This window comes from Trichoderma asperellum, chromosome 2, assembly GCF_020647865.1.
Source record: "Trichoderma asperellum chromosome 2, complete sequence".
In the NCBI taxonomy this organism is placed as follows: Eukaryota; Fungi; Ascomycota; class Sordariomycetes; order Hypocreales; family Hypocreaceae; genus Trichoderma; species Trichoderma asperellum.
In genome coordinates this window covers 5,677,481-5,695,376 of record NC_089416.1, presented here as the reverse complement: position 1 = coordinate 5,695,376, position 17,896 = coordinate 5,677,481, and the positions used below count along the sequence as shown (strand labels likewise).

General features: G+C 45.4%; 8 protein-coding genes and 2 non-coding genes across 10 annotated transcripts; 5 read left to right on the top strand and 5 right to left on the bottom strand.

Annotated features, from left to right (window-relative positions):
• The first annotated feature begins 410 nt into the window (after positions 1 to 410).
• On the top strand, positions 411 to 1,690 carry TrAFT101_004182 (uncharacterized protein). The gene is made up of 2 exons (XM_024904805.2): positions 411 to 721; positions 772 to 1,690. The coding sequence occupies exons 1-2, from the start codon at positions 450 to 452 to the stop codon at positions 1,343 to 1,345; spliced, it is 846 nt and encodes a 281-aa protein (XP_024766036.1). The 5' UTR covers positions 411 to 449; the 3' UTR covers positions 1,346 to 1,690.
• On the bottom strand, positions 1,459 to 2,049 carry TrAFT101_004181 (uncharacterized protein; the record flags this gene model as incomplete). The annotated part of the gene is made up of 1 exon (XM_024903096.2): positions 1,459 to 2,049. One exon carries the CDS (start codon positions 2,047 to 2,049, stop codon positions 1,459 to 1,461), a length of 591 nt encoding a protein of 196 aa, XP_024766037.2.
• A 1,198-nt stretch (positions 2,050 to 3,247) lies between these two features.
• Positions 3,248 to 4,483, bottom strand: TrAFT101_004180 (uncharacterized protein; the record flags this gene model as incomplete). The annotated part of the gene is made up of 1 exon (XM_066127089.1): positions 3,248 to 4,483. The coding sequence occupies one exon, from the start codon at positions 4,481 to 4,483 to the stop codon at positions 3,248 to 3,250; it is 1,236 nt and encodes a 411-aa protein (XP_065983198.1).
• A 202-nt stretch (positions 4,484 to 4,685) lies between these two features.
• On the top strand, positions 4,686 to 7,895 carry TrAFT101_004179 (uncharacterized protein). The gene is made up of 3 exons (XM_024910863.2): positions 4,686 to 5,249; positions 5,302 to 6,181; positions 6,277 to 7,895. The coding sequence occupies exons 1-3, from the start codon at positions 5,165 to 5,167 to the stop codon at positions 7,643 to 7,645; spliced, it is 2,334 nt and encodes a 777-aa protein (XP_024766038.2). The 5' UTR covers positions 4,686 to 5,164; the 3' UTR covers positions 7,646 to 7,895.
• A 1,047-nt stretch (positions 7,896 to 8,942) lies between these two features.
• MFS2_1 (MFS siderochrome iron transporter 1) lies at positions 8,943 to 10,536 on the top strand (the record flags this gene model as incomplete). Its single annotated transcript, XM_024898796.2, has 2 exons — positions 8,943 to 9,191; positions 9,262 to 10,536. 2 exons carry the CDS (start codon positions 8,943 to 8,945, stop codon positions 10,534 to 10,536), a joined length of 1,524 nt encoding a protein of 507 aa, XP_024766039.1.
• A 567-nt stretch (positions 10,537 to 11,103) lies between these two features.
• Positions 11,104 to 12,218, top strand: TrAFT101_004177 (uncharacterized protein; the record flags this gene model as incomplete). The annotated part of the gene is made up of 3 exons (XM_024909241.2): positions 11,104 to 11,172; positions 11,232 to 11,323; positions 11,378 to 12,218. 3 exons carry the CDS (start codon positions 11,104 to 11,106, stop codon positions 12,216 to 12,218), a joined length of 1,002 nt encoding a protein of 333 aa, XP_024766040.2.
• A 990-nt stretch (positions 12,219 to 13,208) lies between these two features.
• Positions 13,209 to 13,290, bottom strand: TrAFT101_004176. Its single transcript has one exon. It is a non-coding gene; the product is annotated as a tRNA-Gly (tRNA).
• A 559-nt stretch (positions 13,291 to 13,849) lies between these two features.
• Positions 13,850 to 13,947, bottom strand: TrAFT101_004175. Its single transcript has one exon. It is a non-coding gene; the product is annotated as a tRNA-Leu (tRNA).
• A 341-nt stretch (positions 13,948 to 14,288) lies between these two features.
• Positions 14,289 to 16,888, top strand: TrAFT101_004174 (uncharacterized protein; the record flags this gene model as incomplete). The annotated part of the gene is made up of 8 exons (XM_024898944.2): positions 14,289 to 14,351; positions 14,460 to 14,554; positions 14,646 to 14,852; positions 14,920 to 15,090; positions 15,155 to 15,468; positions 15,531 to 15,733; positions 15,789 to 16,252; positions 16,323 to 16,888. The coding sequence occupies 8 exons, from the start codon at positions 14,289 to 14,291 to the stop codon at positions 16,762 to 16,764; spliced, it is 1,959 nt and encodes a 652-aa protein (XP_024766041.2). The 3' UTR covers positions 16,765 to 16,888.
• TrAFT101_004173 (uncharacterized protein) lies at positions 16,779 to 17,823 on the bottom strand. The gene is made up of 3 exons (XM_024899057.2): positions 17,658 to 17,823; positions 17,045 to 17,586; positions 16,779 to 16,968 (listed from the first exon to the last, which is right to left on the bottom strand). The coding sequence occupies exons 1-3, from the start codon at positions 17,742 to 17,744 to the stop codon at positions 16,890 to 16,892; spliced, it is 708 nt and encodes a 235-aa protein (XP_024766042.1). The 5' UTR covers positions 17,745 to 17,823; the 3' UTR covers positions 16,779 to 16,889.
• Positions 17,824 to 17,896: the final 73 nt, after the last annotated feature.

Genomic DNA, 17,896 nt, shown 5'->3' with positions numbered 1-17,896 from the left:
GCCGCTAATACACCTTTTTGAAACCCACCTATAGTGTAGGTAGGTACCTACAGGTATTGATGCTCTCAAGATTAGAGCTCAAGTATACATAGGTACGTCTGATCTATAAAGTTTGAACGCCGCGAGAAAACGGTTGAGCTTTGCATAGCTCCACCTTGATTTTAAGGCTCTCTATCTATCTATCTCAGACGGTCGCTTATCAACTGCTGCTATAATATCCTCAAAAATCCAGAGTAAAAGATATTCATTATTGCTGTTTGAAATTCTTTTGTTTGCCATTGGAAGAGCTGCATCTCGCTAGTTATTTAGCCGTCGATTTCATTGGCCATGCCAATGCCTGTAACGTCAAATATGCCGTATCAGCTAGGCTTCAACCGACACCGTAATCGTAACATTGATATACAAAAAATCCAATTCGTAATCACTTATACAGGCATTCAACATCTGAGATGGCAAATACTCGGAATTTGTTCTTTTATGCTCCAACTTGGGATTACCCAGCCGATGGCCCCATCAAGCTGGGCAATGTGATTACATCTGTCAAAAAACCCGAGCGGCCACTCCATTGCGTTCCGCCTATAGACTCTGACATATTCTCGACCGAGAAAACGAACGTCAAGCACACCCAAGATGAATCGCAGAACGAGAAATTCTCGATTTTGGTTAAATTCTTCCACCTTTTTGGTCTTGATGTCCAAGTCAGTGTAGGTCGACAGACTAGGTGCGTAAATGCTGCACGTGTATCCGGAATATCGCTAACAAATGTGTCAGTGATCAGAGAAAATTCTCTTTTAAAACTATCGAAACAAGGCAGTTTATTCCAACGCTGTCATATATCCAGGCATGTGTTGAGAATAGCAATGTCCGCCGCTTCCTCGAAATGTCTCGCTACCGCAAGCCAGTCTATGTCATCACCGGCCTAAAGATAGTCTTTGGCGATGAGGCCAGCATGGTTACGTCTCACTCGGTCCGGGATTCTCCCATTGTTCAAATTGATAGCGCCATACCACAAGTTGGGCCAATCAGACTCAACGGACTTGGCTCTGGGAACAGCATTGCTACCAGGGCCGTTACTGAGTGGGAAAGCAGTGACAACTTTGTGTTTGCATTCCGGGTCAGTAAAGTTCTTGTGGGTAAGACAACGGGCCGCATCATTAGCGAGGAAGGTTACCGCAGAGGAGCTATGCTTGGCGACAATGTAGAGTTGCAAGAAATTCAAGGCCCACCGCTTTCTATCCTCAAGATTGAACACCCGGATGCGGAAGGTGAAGGATATGACATAGAGGAATTGACGGAAGGTGAAGATGTTGTGATTTGTGCTCTTCAGAGACAAAATGATTCATAAATGGGAAATCAATCGAGTTCAGTTGTCTTGTGAGCTAGGCAAATTGAAAGCCAATGCTGTGCTTTTGTCTTCTATTGTATATGGGCGTATATGTCTAAACATATGTGTACTCATTACTTCCGTAGAGTTTTTGATATCTCATAATTGATATCTTCCAACTTCCCACCAAATAGATTATGCCGATTTAAACTTAGCTCAATGTAGAAATACCCATCCCTCATGGCATAATTAGGCCCTCGCTCGGCGCATCTCTTTAGTAATGCCTCCATATTCTCCTTACTCTTAAGTTTCAGCGCCTCTTCTGCTGATATATGCAACCGTGCATACTGTAATAGGAACGCCGCCATCCCTGCCATAATGGGTGTTGCGTAAGAGGTCCCCGAACGGGACTTGACATATGCTTGTGGAGCTGACTTATCATCACAAAGCAACATGGGCCATGCTGATTCTACCGATTCTCCGACAGTCGCAAGGTTTAGGGTAAAGGGCTGAGCGGTTGGGCTGAAGGCTGAAGCGTTTCCTAATGTATCAGTCGAATGAACACATATAACCTGGGAACTGCTTGCAGGATACGCCCGGCTAAGTCGGCCGCCGCTATTCGAAGCAGCAGCAAAAAGGAGAACTTTCTTGCCATATGCCCTATGAATAGCGCTTTCGAGGCCATCGTAGTCATCAAAATCAGACGAGGGCCACCCAAACGACATCGAAATAATATCTACGCCCCATTTGTCGACTGCGTGATCGATAGCCTATAGATGTCAGCTTCTGAGTGTCATTTCATATGAAAGCATCGACAGTATTTCGACTTACTTTCGCTATGATCGCAGCGCTAGGTCTGACGTTTAAGTCAGCAATTTTGATAATGTAGAGCTCTGCGTCAGGGGCATAATCAAGTATTAGGCTAGCAGTAAAAGTGCCGTGTCCATTCAAGTCAGGAATGCTCCTCTGAGACTCATTGTAATAGTTAAGCCTCGCCTTGATAGCTTCTTCGCGAGCTTCAAAGGCATCATGCCCTCGATCAATGCCTGTATCCAGTATTGCGATTTTTATAGGCTTTAAAGGTGGGTTTGGAAGGTATGCTGTAATGAATTTATTATATACATTTAGATATTCGGATCTCCAATTCAGGTAATCTCTATTCCTAGAAAGGGAGTTCAGCTAAGAAAAGGAAGTAAAGAAAGCAAAGAAGGACTTACTTCTTGATTGAGTTCTCCACACCTCCAGCCTCATCGTCAAAAAATTAGTGAGTTTTGTAATCATTAGTCTCATGTCGTGAGATCAAATCCAGATTAGGATTGAGATAGGAAAGCGAAAGTAAAGCCCCTGCTTTGGAATTCAGTTCAAGTCTCTGAAGCTCAGGGATAATGAACTGAGCATAGACCTGGTTTGAAGCAACCAGTGCAAGCGCGGGCGATGGGGTGTCTATAGGTGTGAGTAATCTCGGGTGCGAGGAAATTGTGATAGGTGAAGTAGCCGTGATACCTTGTAAGCCATGATCAACTATTGGCTGGCCCCATCCACCAAAGTCGAGCCCCCTTGCATAGTTATCAACGTTATCTAGAGGTATTTTGCTGAAGCCAGTTGTTAAATGGAGCTCCAACGGACGAAGAACGTATTTGTAAATTTGAGCCTTAAGCATTAGGTTGTCAAATGCATTGCCCTGTTTGTTTTCCCAAAGTACCGGATTCAAACAATTATCTATAGCAATGAGTAAAGGAGAATCTTCAGGAATCTGATATCGCCATCCTTCTACTTTGTTTTCTTCTTCGCCGTTGAAAACTAAGTCGACGTCAAAGAGCGTGATACGACCGATCGGGCTCTCGAGCGGAATACCATTCATCTGTGCCAGCTTGTAAAAGGGCTTTGCAAAGTAGACTTCTATCAATACTACTGCTAAAGCAATCAACTCTGGGCAGCGATGTCCTGAATCGAACAGCTCAAAAATGGTATCATCATCAGACTCACTGTCGGTTTCAATGTCAGGACTTGCGTTGGCTTTGGGCAGATGAACTTGAATGAATGGCCGTAAGGGGGTCTTTTGAGATGTTGTTTGGAAGAATTTATGTCTCTAAAACCCCAGCCAGGCTGAAGCCAGGAAGTACCACCCAAATGAAGCACAGCATAGCCGATGATGAGAGAAAGAATGCGCTTAGTCTTCTCGGTAAAAAAATCATGTCGCTCTTCAAAACATTTCAGTAAAGAAATAGGCTCAGTAGTTTGATCGATCCAAAAGTTGCTTTTCTCAATTCCCACATTAAACAGTTTGCCGCCTGAGAGCTTTAGCACGAGGCGCTGCCATGCCTTTGATCTCATGCTTTTGATAGACTTGCATAGTTTCTCCACTCGTCTTGCTTTGCCGATATCATGCGAGTGCGACATTTGACCATCTATGGCGAACCCAACAACTCTCCCTTTCGCAGCCTGGACACGGTATTCGTGCCAGTCGTGCTCCATAGAAAGAAACATGTCAAAATCGAGTATTCCAGCTGTGCTATTGCCCATGCAATGAGCACGCTTCGGGGTAGCTCTAGTGGCGTCCTTCTTTTGCACCTTTTCATCTGGTCTTCGGTAAGTTCCTAGCTCCAATTTGGCTTTAAATTCATTTTGTTTCGAGCAAGAACATGCTTTGCATTTCAGTAATTCGTCAAAGAGTGCCTGAGCCGGTCTCCAAACACCATATGATGGCTCATAATGGTCTCTAGATGAGATTCTAATGCCAGATTTCCCGAAACCATTCTTTGGCTGTTGTTTTTCCAGCTTGTCTGCACACTCTTCCAAAATGTTATCTATGCCATTAAGATGCTCCTCAGAAGAGCCAAGCTTCAGCCATCTTCTAATAAAGTCGATCTTGTTGGTGTCGTCTTGCTCTTGCATATTATACCAATGAGCGTTGAGCGTCTTCAGCCGAGATTTCCTAGAATAGCATGGAAATTCCTGGAGGCCAGTTTCGGAAATTAACGAATCGAATTGGCATAGGGCGGTGTTGACTAAGTCTCCGTCAATCCGAGACAAAGTTCGGGAAGCGCGGGTTATATAGTCTTGGAGCCTTACGCAATGGAGGCTAAGGTGGCTGTAGAATATCTTTTCTTCCTCGTTGATCTCAGTTCTTCGAACTATCTTTGCCATTTGATAGACCATTTGAGAGGTTGCTATGAGCAAGTCAGATTCGCTCCCATCCTCGTTATAATCTTCTGACAGAGAGCACGAGGATGGCTCCTGCGTATCGTGTGTGAGTACGGTGGAAGACATATGCATTCACATAGGCCAGAAGAAATTGAATGCTCTAGATTTTGTATCAGCAAGTTGGTATTATAATCACCACATTGCTCCCACAACATGTGCAGTGCGGAAATGAAGCGGGGATTATGCATGCTTATGCTTATGAATTAAGCGAGGCATAGTACCTGCCAGGCGATTTTATTTATATGAAGAGTAGTAAGGCAATCCTACGTGGCGGCCGAACCAATCACAGATGCTACGGAGGGGTTTGAGTAAACCTCTCAGCCTGGGTCAGCCTAGACACCTTTTTCAGTGTAGCGAGGGTGATACGAATCCAGCATTTTATTTTGGGGGATAACGGATCATTTCGCTCTCTGATTAACAGCACAGCTCACAGTCATGACAGACACTATCACAGCTTTTGAACCGAATGAGACGGATCTTGCTGCTGCAACTGACCAATGTCTAGAGTCATTTCAAACATGTCTCGTACGAGCGTCATCTATACACCCTCGGGAGCTGTCGAGGATAGAGGATCAAGCGGCGATGTTCTCTTCCTAGACAAGTCGTATTGGGGCCTTTGCCCCTGGGCAGTCATCTATGGATTATCGGCTCCAGTACGCTCCTAAAGTTCAGAGCGTCACCTTAGACTTGCTAGATTCGTTAAACAGCCGCATTCAAAAATGCAAGTTGGAATATTCTAGGTTTTGCTTTGTGTTGCTCTAACATCTTTATAGGCTCGAATATCATTGATACTCATAGAATGAATCCAGAAATTAATATCTCCATCTTAAATGAAGCACTGGAGCGAATTTTCGCTGATATGACATCGGAAATTAGTCACCTAAACAAAATGTCGAACATAATTCGGAGAGCTGGCAAGAGAAATCAACGGTTGAAAGTAAAGAATTTTCAGATCAAGAATGAAGACAAAGATGCTGAGCGAACACTGCTCGATAATTTTAAGCGCCATATTGGCGACCGGTTTCCCATGGTCAGCAACATTATCCAACACAGACTTGCTAAGGCGATGATTTTTCGACGAAAACGAATTCTATACTGGAGATTTCGCCATCAAGAAGCTCAGATTAATGATTTAGAAACAGATCCCAATATATCAGATACTTCACTAGAGCCTAAACTTGTAGTATCTTCAGCACAAGTAAGCCTCCAACAAGAAGACAAACAGGAGACCGGAGCAACGGAGCCCGTGATTTCATCATCCCAGATTCAGAGGGCGACGACTTTAGAACCCGATAAATCCAAAATGTTCGATAAAAGCCCATCAGCTGTTTCAACCGTCACTATTGCCTTAATCAACGATGAGACTTTCAATTTCCCAACCGCTCCCGGGGCCAATGCTAAACGAAAATATGAACAGCTTAAAAAAGAACGCTTGGCTGCCCACAGAACTGTGCTCAAAGAGATCGATGAGTTATACTACAACAAAGATTCAGCGCTCGGTTCTAGCGTTTCCGCGCAGCTTTCTCGAACCGTGGCGGAGAGAGAGCTTGAAAGGACTTTAGAGACAGATGTTCAAATTATAGGGAATATAATTTGTCCATATTGTCTTTGCCCTCTTCCGGCCACGGAGGTATTTGACCAGCGAAAATGGCGGTAAGTTGATGCAGCCATCTATATACATGTAACTGGGCACCACACTACGAAGCTCCTTCCTAACTACGCGTAAACAAAGCTGACCAGGTTTATAGAAATCATGTGATAAATGATCTGGATCCTTACGTGTGTCTCTTTGAAGAATGCAATGAGCCAAACAAGCTCTATAAGCATCGCGGGAAATGGCTTAGTCACATGCACCAACACATTCAGCACTGGCGTTGCCCGTCTCATCGTGAATTGGATCCGTTTCTGACCCGTGAGGAGTACATGCAACACATGAGAGAAGTTCACAAGATTAATTTGGGAGAAAATAAGCTTCTTCTATTAGCGAACAGGAGCGCTCGCAAACCTGCCCAGCTCTTCCTGTCCTGCCCTTTATGCGGTAGAAACGACGCAGAAGTTGATGGACCCTTGGAGGATCATATAACTGGCCACTTACGAACACTTGCTATCAAGTCTCTTCCAATCTACGAAGATGATTCTTCAGGCAGCGAACAAAATTTAGCTAGCCATTATAGCACACCATTACGGAGCAGGAGTACAACTGAGGACATTTACAGCGGCGAAGATACACTTACATTTGGAATAGATCATGAACAATCTGACCTGGCTGAAGTCGAAGACGGAAATTTTTTGGGCACCAATCACCATGATTTAGGCCCCAGGCGTACAGATATGTGGAATTCCTGGGTGAAAGATTGGATATCCAATATGCCCACACTCCAACAACATTTGCAGCAGACATCTGATAAGGATCCAATCTTTCAACTTATGCTTCAATACGCCAAAGAGAGCGACTCACTCCCTCAAACCTCACAACTACCACCGCAGCATCTGCAGCAGCCGATATCATGGCGACCACAGAGTCAACATCCGAGCCTACTAGTACCGAATAGGAACCTCAACTTCCTGCCCGCCAATTCTACGGATGAAAATCCCCCATGCAACACTCTTTATGTTGGCAATCTGCCTATTGATGCAGACGAAGAAGAGCTCAAGGCAATGTTCTCTAAACAGCGAGGTTATAAGAGACTTTGCTTTCGGACCAAACAAAACGAGTCCATGTGCTTTGTTGAGTTTGAAGACAATTCTTTTGCTGCTAGGGCACTACACGAGTTATACGGAGAGAAGCTGCATAATAGTACCGAGGACGGCATCCACTTAAGCTACTCCAAGAACCCACTTGGAGTTCGCTCCAGCCAGCCTTCGTCGCGCGCATCTCAAGCAACCGTGGCTCCTACCAACTTTCCTAGACTCACCTTCGTAGATGAGAGCGCACTAGACGACCAAATGCGCAATTTAGCAAGGTATGGCGATGAGAATACGGATGATACCGACTCGAATGGCGATAGTGATTGGGATAATCTATATAATATGGATTCCCGAACGTCCAGTAGAATGGGTGGCATCGTTAGATCTGGACGCGATGAGCAGAGTTTCTCTCGTTTTAAACGTACATGATTTTGTTAATCAGACCCCCAGGTAAATTGAGAGAGTGTGTGTAGCGGGCTGCTTGGTGTTTGTTTAATTATAGCGACTGACTTCCAAGCTTGTCTGCGCACCAGTATGAGGCGTAATTAGCAATGTCAATGTAATAGCGAAAAAAAGAAATATGAAAGATGAACCATATTCTGGATTGGGCTGAAAACTACAGAAAAGATGTTACATATATAATACTTCTAAGCGCTCGTGCGAGCTTTCTCAACATCACGAATCCCAAGTACATACGTTAAGAAGCCGCACGCCATCTAGTAGTCGGGAACACGCCGTATACCAAGTCAAGATCAAAAGATAATAAAAGTCAGATTGAAACAGGCAACTCAGAAAATGTGGGTACATTAATTTCAGATGCAATAAAACACACATGGGTGAATTCAAAAGCGCGAGCGTGAATACCTGTATCCAATTGATGTATATCCAATCACTCCGTAACTGGCGAGGGTGGGGAAGAGGGTGCGGTAGGATCTGATAAGATTCATCTTATCAATCAGTACAGAGTGAAGACTACATACATATGCATGTACAGTATTCAACCCTTACCACCAGAAGTTAGTCCGTCCTTGCGATGACTCAAAAGATCCACATTAGTCCCCCGTTCGTTTAAGGATTACGCTCCGGCAAAATTAGCATGTCCCACTTGAGTACGCTTTCAGCGCCTGTGAAAGTCGGAGCAGCCGTGATTTCAATTGGAAACTGTATGCTTCTGGTGACAGGAATATCAGTCTCTAAGTGCATGATGCCAGTGCTGGCGAGATAGATAGACTCGCTCCATGCGGGAGGGAGAAATCCCAGTACTCCAGCAGTATAGGTGCTTTGAAATGACAAGGTCAAGATCATGTTGCCACACAGAAAAGGGACTGAAGCCGAATAGCCAGCTAATAACAACCACGGCTAATCTGGAATAGAAACTAGATCAAGCCACTCTGGTCCAAATGAGTGATCTCGTGGCCCGAATATTGCTACGGCACTTATCAGATCCGATGGCGTGTGGATTCCCGTACTTATGTTCCATGACCTTTGCATTTACTTGTTTTGTAATAGCCCTGTAAGTTCTGTTGGCCGCTACAGGCAGCTGTGTAAGTCAATAGATCGTCATGTTGAACCGCTCGGCTGGCGAACGGATTCCGAGGGCTGCTGCCTTATCTTCACAGATGGATAAATACATCAATCCATCGCCAAGACATTTATACAATCTCATCCAAAAACGAGAGTTATTCCATTTTTGCAAGTCGTCCTACTGGCCTCTAGTCTCGTCATCATGCAGATTATAAGCGCACAACCAACCCACCAAAGCCAAGGCGATATCGAAAAGACTGCCGCAGAGACGGCGGCGCGATTCCAAACCAAGGACGCCACTGAGAATGTCGAAACGCCGTGGAATGAGGAATTCCTCGTTGCTTTCAGCCCAGATGACCCCGAGAATCCCTTGAACTGGTCTAACAAGTTGAAATGGGGAGTCACCACAGCAGTCGCCAGCACTGGTTTCATCCGAATAATGGTTTCAACGGTAAGACTACGTGTGCTGCTGACGCATAGAGGTCACTGCGAGGCATGCTAATAATAGTGCTTGCTCGCAGATGATGGCTCCGGCTATCGAAACCATCGCCAAGGAGCTGCATATGACCGCCATCGAATCGACAATGGCTCTGTCTGTATATGTTTTGGCGACTGCCCTGGGACCAATGGTTATTGGCCCTCTATCTGAAGTATACGGCAGGAAATCCATCTTTCATGTCACCAATATCTGGTTCCTGGCCTGGAACCTCATCTGTGGCTTTGTCCATTCAAAAGGACTGCTTATCGCTGCCCGCTTCCTGGCTGGCTTTGGTGCCAGTGCAGTATTCAGCTTGGCATATGGCGTGCTCGGCGATGTGTGGCCACCAGAGCGGAGAGGACGTTCCCTGAGCCTGTATCTGCTCATTCCACTGACTGGTGGTGCCGTGGGCCCCATAATAGGCGGCTTCATTGTGCAGTATTCTACCTGGCGCTGGATGTTCTGGTCGACTGCAGTGTTTCAAGGCGTGCTCGAGCTGTCGTCCTTGATGATATTCTACGAAAGCTACGCGCCTGTCCTCCTGCGTCGACGAGCTGAGAAACAGCGCCAAGAGACTGGTGATTCTCGTTACTATGCTGAGATCGAGAAGCGTGAATCTGGTCGCTCTACTGCCTGGAAGATTCAGCGAAGTCTAACGCGCCCTTTTCGTCTACTGATGTTCCACTCCATTATTCAGATGGAAGCCATCTTGGAAGGTATCAACTACGGCCTGCTCTACTTTACACTATCTAGTTTCTCTACTCTATACGTCAACGCATATGGTGAATCTATCGCCATCTCTGGCTTACACTACATTGCCATCTGCCTGGGTGAACTGATTGGCTCTCAGATCTGCGGGCCGGTAATGGATTACCTCTTCACGAGGTTGAAGAGTCGCGACGGCAGCACACGAGTGCCCGAACTTCGGATTCCGCTCATGTTGCCCGGCGCTCTACTTACACCCATTGGCTTCCTCCTCTACGGTTGGTCTGCAAGATATCATCTCTTCTGGTTGGTTTTGGACATTGGAGCGGTTTTGTTGGCACTTGGCATGCAGGTTTTTGATACCACCTTGCGCGCCTATGTTATGGATGCGTATGCCGAACACATCAGCTCGGCGTCTGCTGCAACACAAGTGCTGAAGAGCTTGTTGGCTTTTGCGTTTCCGCTCTTTTCTGATAGCATGTACCAGGCGCTGGGTTACGGATGGGGAAACAGTCTGCTGGCATTTCTGTCGATTGGTATTACAGTACCGTCGATATGCATCCTTTGGTATTTTGGTGCGAGGCTGCGAGCGAGGTTGCCATCGAGCTACTAGGAAATTCTGTAAATGCGTTCAAAACTGAGGGTGCAGTTTATAATATACAAAAAATTGTGTAGTACATATAATTCTTATTGCCCTACAATACTCATATCGAGAATTCTCACAAACTCTTCTCCGAAACGGTGGATTCAAACTGTCCGACAGTACAGTGAACTAATTCTTGAAGTTGGTATTTGGTTGATAGATCCTCAATCGAGCTATGCGGTTATAAAGTACGTATTAGCTAGGAAATTGCCAGTGGTTTGTAAATTTAACATGGAAAAGCTTTAGAATACAGGTTGGAAGTAGAAAATAGTCCCTAGCATCAAACTTACTAAGTTGATCTGGTTCGGACCTAAATCCGCTTAGTCGAGGCTAACTGCTGAGAGTGGCGGACATTGATCCGAGAGTTTAATTGCAGTTCCCATCTACGCATAAAATGACCATTTACAACCTCACATGTCTTAATAAAGAAATCATTCTATTAAAGGAAAAAATAACGATAATTGAAGCACCCAAGTTTTGAATTTTTTGTTTCTAAATAACGATTATCCCCCGCATTTTTGGCACAACCGATTAGCGATGATCGGAATGACCGAAAATGGACGCAATGGACTTGCCTGCCAGAACTGCAGACAGAGAAAGAGAAAGGTATTAGCTGTCATGAAAAGTAATATTTCCCTTCAATCTAACTAACTCTTCATGAAAAGTGCGATCGTCAGATTCCTCGCTGCGGTCTCTGCGTAAGGCGGGGCCTAGACTGTGTTATGCAAGTGATCAAGAGTGCGGATGCACAAGAAGGGTTGGCATTCCATCTCAACATCAGCTTCCATTTATCTGCTAAATAGATTCACAGATCTATTCACAGTCTCGAAAGGGAAATTGCAAGCCTAGAAGCTCAGTTATCACGGCTACAAACAACCGGAGTAGAGCCTCGCCCGCCTGTTGCCTCTCAGCCGCAGGACAAGGCACCTCATATGCCTTGTGAACCTTTCATCTCTTCAGTGGCGTCTAGAGAGCAGTCTCTGGATAATGTTGACTTGGATGTCCTCAAAGAAGTCGAGACTGTATCACTCTATCGCGGTGAACTCTATTGCCTGCACAAAATGGCGCGAAGAGCTCTCCGCCTAGAAAACTGCGATCCTAGAGGGATGTTAAATCTGGCCCAAAAGAAGAGCTTATTGGCATCATCTCCTCGATCATCTGGCTTTAATACACCTTTGGACTACGATCTAGCCATTTCTTATGCGGGCAAATACTTCTCTTACATTCATCCCACATTTCCTATTGTTTCTGAAGATGCAATCCGAAATACACTCCGCAAAATTGCAACTGGCAGTCAAAGTGATCTTCGGGATCGCACCATTGCTTATCTCGTTATTGCTATTGGTTCAATTCTTCCTATCGAGTCGTTTTCCGCTTTCGATACTCGCAACTCGGCCGACTATTTCTTACGGTCTCTAGACATTCTGTATTCTTATGACGAATCGGCTACTACAGTGCAAATTCTCCTCTTGTTCACTATCTGTTCGCTTTTTGATCCCAGCACAGGTAGCTCATGGCATCTAATAGATCTTGCCACACAAGCTTGCATAGACATGGGGTATCACCAGCTCCAGCCGGAAGCAGAAATCGCAAGAGACCCCCTAGTGAAGGGGATAACACTGTTTCAGACGGCTTACGTGCTTGATTTGTAAGTATAACCGTCCATTATATGATAATACAGTCCAATAAATATACTCATGATACTACAGTACTATTAGCTCAGCACTAGGGCTACCTATGGGTATACAAAATCGCGACATGTCTTTTGACTGGGATGCATATATAGTTCAGCCGCCGTCCATGTATTCATCTGAATCGAAACGCAAAGAGCTATCTCTTGTAGAGATATTCAGCTGGGCATATGAACTTTGCAGCGGTCCAAAAAGGGATGCCGCGGGCTACCTGTCCCGCTATGAAGAGCACGTACTGCCAAGCAGATTGAGCGGCGAAGAAAATACATCTTATCTGCCAAGAGTATTCGAACTACAACTCGTTGCTCAGAGTCTTAGAAGATCATTTGCGGCTGATTCTACGTTTGAAGCACAGAGCAAATTAGTTCACGACTGTCTACTACCCTTCCAGAGTTCAATTCATATCTGGCCAGCGCTGCCGTGGACCACAGGATACAGCATATTCCAGCTAGTTCTACTGGGCATCTTTTTCAGCAATGGGATGCCTCAGAAGCAGAAAGTAAGCCGAGACTCTCATTTGCTATCTCTGGCCGGGATGGTTTTGTCTGTTGTAAAGACCAAATTCCCCGGGTTGCATCATTACAGCGCACTCTTGAGCCGTGTGTTGAAACAAATAACGTGTATTGATACCGATTCTCGACAAACCATTGACTTCCTTGAGGGAAGCAACCTCTATGAATTCTGCAGGGGCGCTTTAAACTGCGTTGACATAGATATTTCTCCTTAATAGGCATATTTACCTTAATTTGGGAAACAAGCCGGAAGCAAATAATATGGAGGTTAACCAACTATACTGGCCGTATACGGCAATGCGCTCTCTTAAGGCTATATTCAGATGGCCAAAAGAAGTGAAATATGTATGCTCTCTTTTCGAACTAGAGGCGTACAGATCAATCTTAAATCCAGGCTGAAAAAAGCAAAACAATAGAAGAGATCAAAAAGAAACTTCAATGCGTAATCTGGGAATCGAACCCAGGGCTCCCCGACGTTGCTCGGATGGCAACGGAGAATTTTACCACTAAACCAATTACGCTTTGTCTTTGTTGAAGGGAACTGTCATGAAACAGCTTATAAACCTATAAAAGAAACTGAGATTATGTGTTTTATCCTGTCTCGTTTCTAGGGCCATCAAAGCTTTTGAAATATCAATAATGGGCTTCTTTTTAGTAGAATTAAAGTTAATGTGACTTTGGGCTCTTCTCAAATGCTTCTTATGCACATCTAGAACTCTAAATAATTAACATAGAGCGGATCATTCGCCGCCAAAATTTCCTAATTAGGCAAGCTTCGGAAAGTCGTCCGCCAGATGCAAATTTGCAAGCGGACATGACTCCGAGAGCACTCTGCCTTAAAAATCCTAGTTCCTTGGTATTATAGATAAGAAAATTGACAATCGAGTTACGGGTATGATTATGGCTGCGGCTACGGCCAACTATAGAGGCATTACGACCAGCCGCCACATGGAAAGTCAAAGACCTGAGCGAAAAGAAGAAAAAAAGACGACCTACCCGAGAGCAAGTAGCTTTTTATACTATCACTAGCACTCTAAGAAGAGAACGAACCTACAATAAAAATGCAAAAAAAGAAATACTTGACGAGAGTGGGACTCGAACCCACGCGGATTGCTCCACCAGGAATTGCTGTTAAGGTAGCCTTAACCTGACGCCATAACCAACTCGGCCATCTCGCCAGATGCCGTAACATGATGAAGGTTGCCGCTATTCAGACTCACGTTTCTGGCGCAACGTGATGAATGCGTTCATCTCAGCTTCTTCTAAGTCCTAGGGAAGAGCCTTGGTTCGAGGTTGCCGGATGACACATGAACGAGGCGCTACAATCATAAGCCGACAATCTTTAACGCCATTCTCTTTTAGTGGCTGGCCCTGGAACTTGCTTTCCTGCACTACCATCGTGCCCGTTGGAAATCGCGGCCAATGTGAAAAGAATATCAGCGTCGGTGCCTCGTTGGGGAGGGATTTGTGTTAGTTTATATGGGACACAAAGACCTCATGAATACAGAATCTTTTAAGCATGCCTCACCAGTCAACCAGCTTTTCAGGCGCATGCGCCTACTGTCGCGCCAAGAAGCTCAAGGTAATGAATGGATGAAAGACCTGGCTAGTGATCTGTTTCACCTTCTGGCTTTTTCATGTTCTTTTTTTTTTCTTTTGAAATTGTTCTTAATCTGACAACAATATCCAGTGCGATAAAAATGCTCGGGTATGCTCCAACTGTGAGCGTGCGAGGATTCCATGCATCGAAATCGATCCCGTATCTGGAGAGCAATATGAGAGAGGGTGAGCCAACTTTTTTTTTTGTTATTCAGATAGTATAATGTTAGCGACATGGAAAAACTGACTCTTGCTTGGTCATAATCCCGCTCTACAGATATATTGCAGACCTGAAGATGCGAGTCGCCTATCTTCGAGCGCAGGTCAATAGTCCTTATTCCCAAGCGTTGCCAGATTCTGTCTCAGCTTTCTCAACTCCCGCAGAACCACAAGCGCAGGCCATCTCGCCAAATGTGAAATCTGTCGCTGGGTCTTCATCCATCCTCACAGAACCTTCAAAATTTGCCGACGGCAGTATCTTTAGGTGAGTAACACGCCGCCCTGTATAAGATTTAGTAGAGACTGACAAGCCATTTGTTGTGTGCACTCAGTCTTGGACATCTAGTAGCCGCAGCTTTATCCACACAGTTCTCTCAAGGATCGACATCCCTTTTTCAAACTCGCTTCCAATTACAGCCGCAAGCTGATAGTACTGAGATCTCACTAAGTGATGAAGACAACCTGCCGCCCCTTTCTGTGGCGTGCGATCTGGTTGACGCATAGTGAGTCTTCCAGATTTGCCACTCGAAACTTCGTGTAGCCGTTTTGCTCATCATTTATCTTAAGCTTCGAAGTAGGATTCCACAGGGTTTCGCCCTTCATGAACAAAAGCCAGACATATCAGCAGATCGAGCGTCTGTATGACAATCGTTCTTCCTCGGGCTCTGATCTACAAAGAAAAAACGATCTATATGAATTGTTCATGATTTTTGCAGTAAGCTTGCCATATTCTAAGAGGATGTCATCAAGTAAATCTCCCATCCATTATTACGCCTCTGCCATGCAATACGCCGAGGAGGCCTTATCTCACACAGACGGCGATACCCAAATTCAAAACACTATGCTGCTTCTAGTTTTTGCTCACCAACACGCTACTGGAAGTAAGTATCATACTTTTAATTCGTTAGATAACAAGGTTTTTGACATTCGCCCCTTTGTCTAGTTGGTAGTAGGTGGAAACTGGCGAGGCAAGCGATGAGGATATGCGTTCAACTTGGATATCACAAAGCTCGCTCGAAACCTCTTGATCCAGTCACTGAACAAAGACGCCGGAGGCTGTTTTGGTGCTGCTATGTTCAAGAACGATTTGCTGCATGCGGTTTGGGACGGCCTATAGCCATTGCAGATTCTGATATTACGGTTGCTGTTAGTGCGCTCAGGAGTGGATTCTGCATAAACATACGTCAGCTAATAGATACAGATGCCCGACTACGTCTGTCTAGATGATCTACAAGAAGGGCTTGATACAAGTACGCCGAATGGAGCCGAGGTGGCCGTGCTCAACCGGCAAGCTCAGTTGCGAAAAATCTCAGCAAAAGTCCATGAACAGCTTTATGCAAGACGTGACGCCACCAACACCAGCTTCCAAGCCAAGGCCGAAGCGGCCACTTTGCTTAATGCAGAGCTTGAGCAGTGGCATGTTGCACATGCGGAAATAAGCACGATACCTCACTCCCCTTGCATCTTTCACACAACGGAATACATGGATGTGAATTTTTACCGAGAGAGGCTTTTCATCTACTCTGCTTTGGTGGTTCCGACAGGACAAGAGGCGCACTCATTTAAGCCTGATGTGACATACCTCAGACTCTGCTTGGATCCGGCCGTGCAAATAATTTTCCTTTACCAAACTCTGCTAGTCAAGGGTGTCAAGACAGTCCTTTGGTAAGTGGTAGCAGAATCAAATGACCACAGATGTAAATGTCTTTCAGAAAAACTGACCAAGATTGTGAAGGACATGGATCCAAGATATTCTACGCTCGGGATTCATGATTTTGTACTGTGGGATCCACATATCAAATATCCTTAACAGCCGAGATGAAATTACTTCATCCATAACTACGGACCATATTCCAGAGCCTTCTTCAGTTATCAAGGCTCTCGATGACTGCCGACAAATGCTCAAGGACATTTCACTGCAATGGACCGCTGTAACTCCACATTGGGTGGCATTTGATCGGCTATCCTGCGAAGTAAGAAAGCTAATCGAGAATAGCTCGGCCCCAGAGGCCTGGCAAAACGGGCAAGGCGAGGGAGATGATGAAATCGCCATGAATCTTGCAACGGGTCAAGGATTTTGGGACGTGCCGATGGACATTTCGTACTGGGACGATCTTCTCGATGGAGATGTCAATATGAATGAGGTGTTTGGGTTTGATATGAATACATTCTCGTAACGAAGGAGCTCATATGGCAGAATGAAGTGTCTCTGGTGGCGATATGCGGACAATACATCCCAGTCTGCGACATAACCGGAAACATTATTTTGTGGATATTAATTTCTCTAAAACTACTAACAGCATTATGAGCTTTTCTCTTTTGCTTCTTCTTGCCGAAGTCGATCTACCAGCTTGCCTCTCAAGAAGGGACTCAGTCCAAGGCTAAATGAGTACATGTCAGCAAACAGATAGAGAAAAGGGGATAAATCATATGAAAATGTGTCCGCCCATGACTTACATTCCTTCCTTGGTCACCACTCTGTATGTCCCACTTGGCTGAAGCTTGCCCACAACTTCTCCAGCTTCGTCGACTTCGACGCTCCCCAAAATATCCTCTGGCCACGCGATTCGGCCAAAGTCGGGAGGATTCCTGCGGTCACTCAAGTGAACGAATCCGCCACGGCCAGCACCACCAGCACCTCCTTGCGCACTGGCACCGCCAGCGCCACCTCCTCCAGCACCACCGCCTCCCCCTTGCTTCCCAGAGGACCCTCGATGGCTCTGCTGGTGTTGGCCAGGGAAGAATGAGCCACCTGATCCAAGATTGAACCCTCCGGTGCTTGCAAAAGCTTTTGCCTGTGCAATCACGTCCTCATCTTGGTGGCCATACTCAGATACGACCTCGTTAAGTATTGACATAAACTTGGGGTTTTCCTTGAATGACCGAGGTGTTGGGGGAACAGCTGTAGTAACGCCAACTGCAAGTGTTTTTGAAGGGGGGTTTGTATCTAGGTATGTGAGGATATACGATGAGGGAGCTGCAGCATTGTCAAAGACTTTCTATAGCGGCCTCGTCAGCACACTTATTCTCATATTCATCTCTGCCGCTTGTAAAACAGCTTGCAACTAACAATGTGGGCGTTGCTCTTTAGCGTAGAAACTGCTCTGAAGAACAGTCTTGAGCTTTGAGGAGTTATTCGGAATTTCGTAGATATCATCTCTGCGTTTTCAACGCTCCAATTGGACGTGGGAAACTTTGGTGCTGCAGATGGAAATGCAGCCCATGAAAATCAAGACCAATGAGGTCATTCGGAACTGGAGCTTCTGGAAGCTCAGGCGTTACCCCACGCTCCCCGCTATACGCATTTAT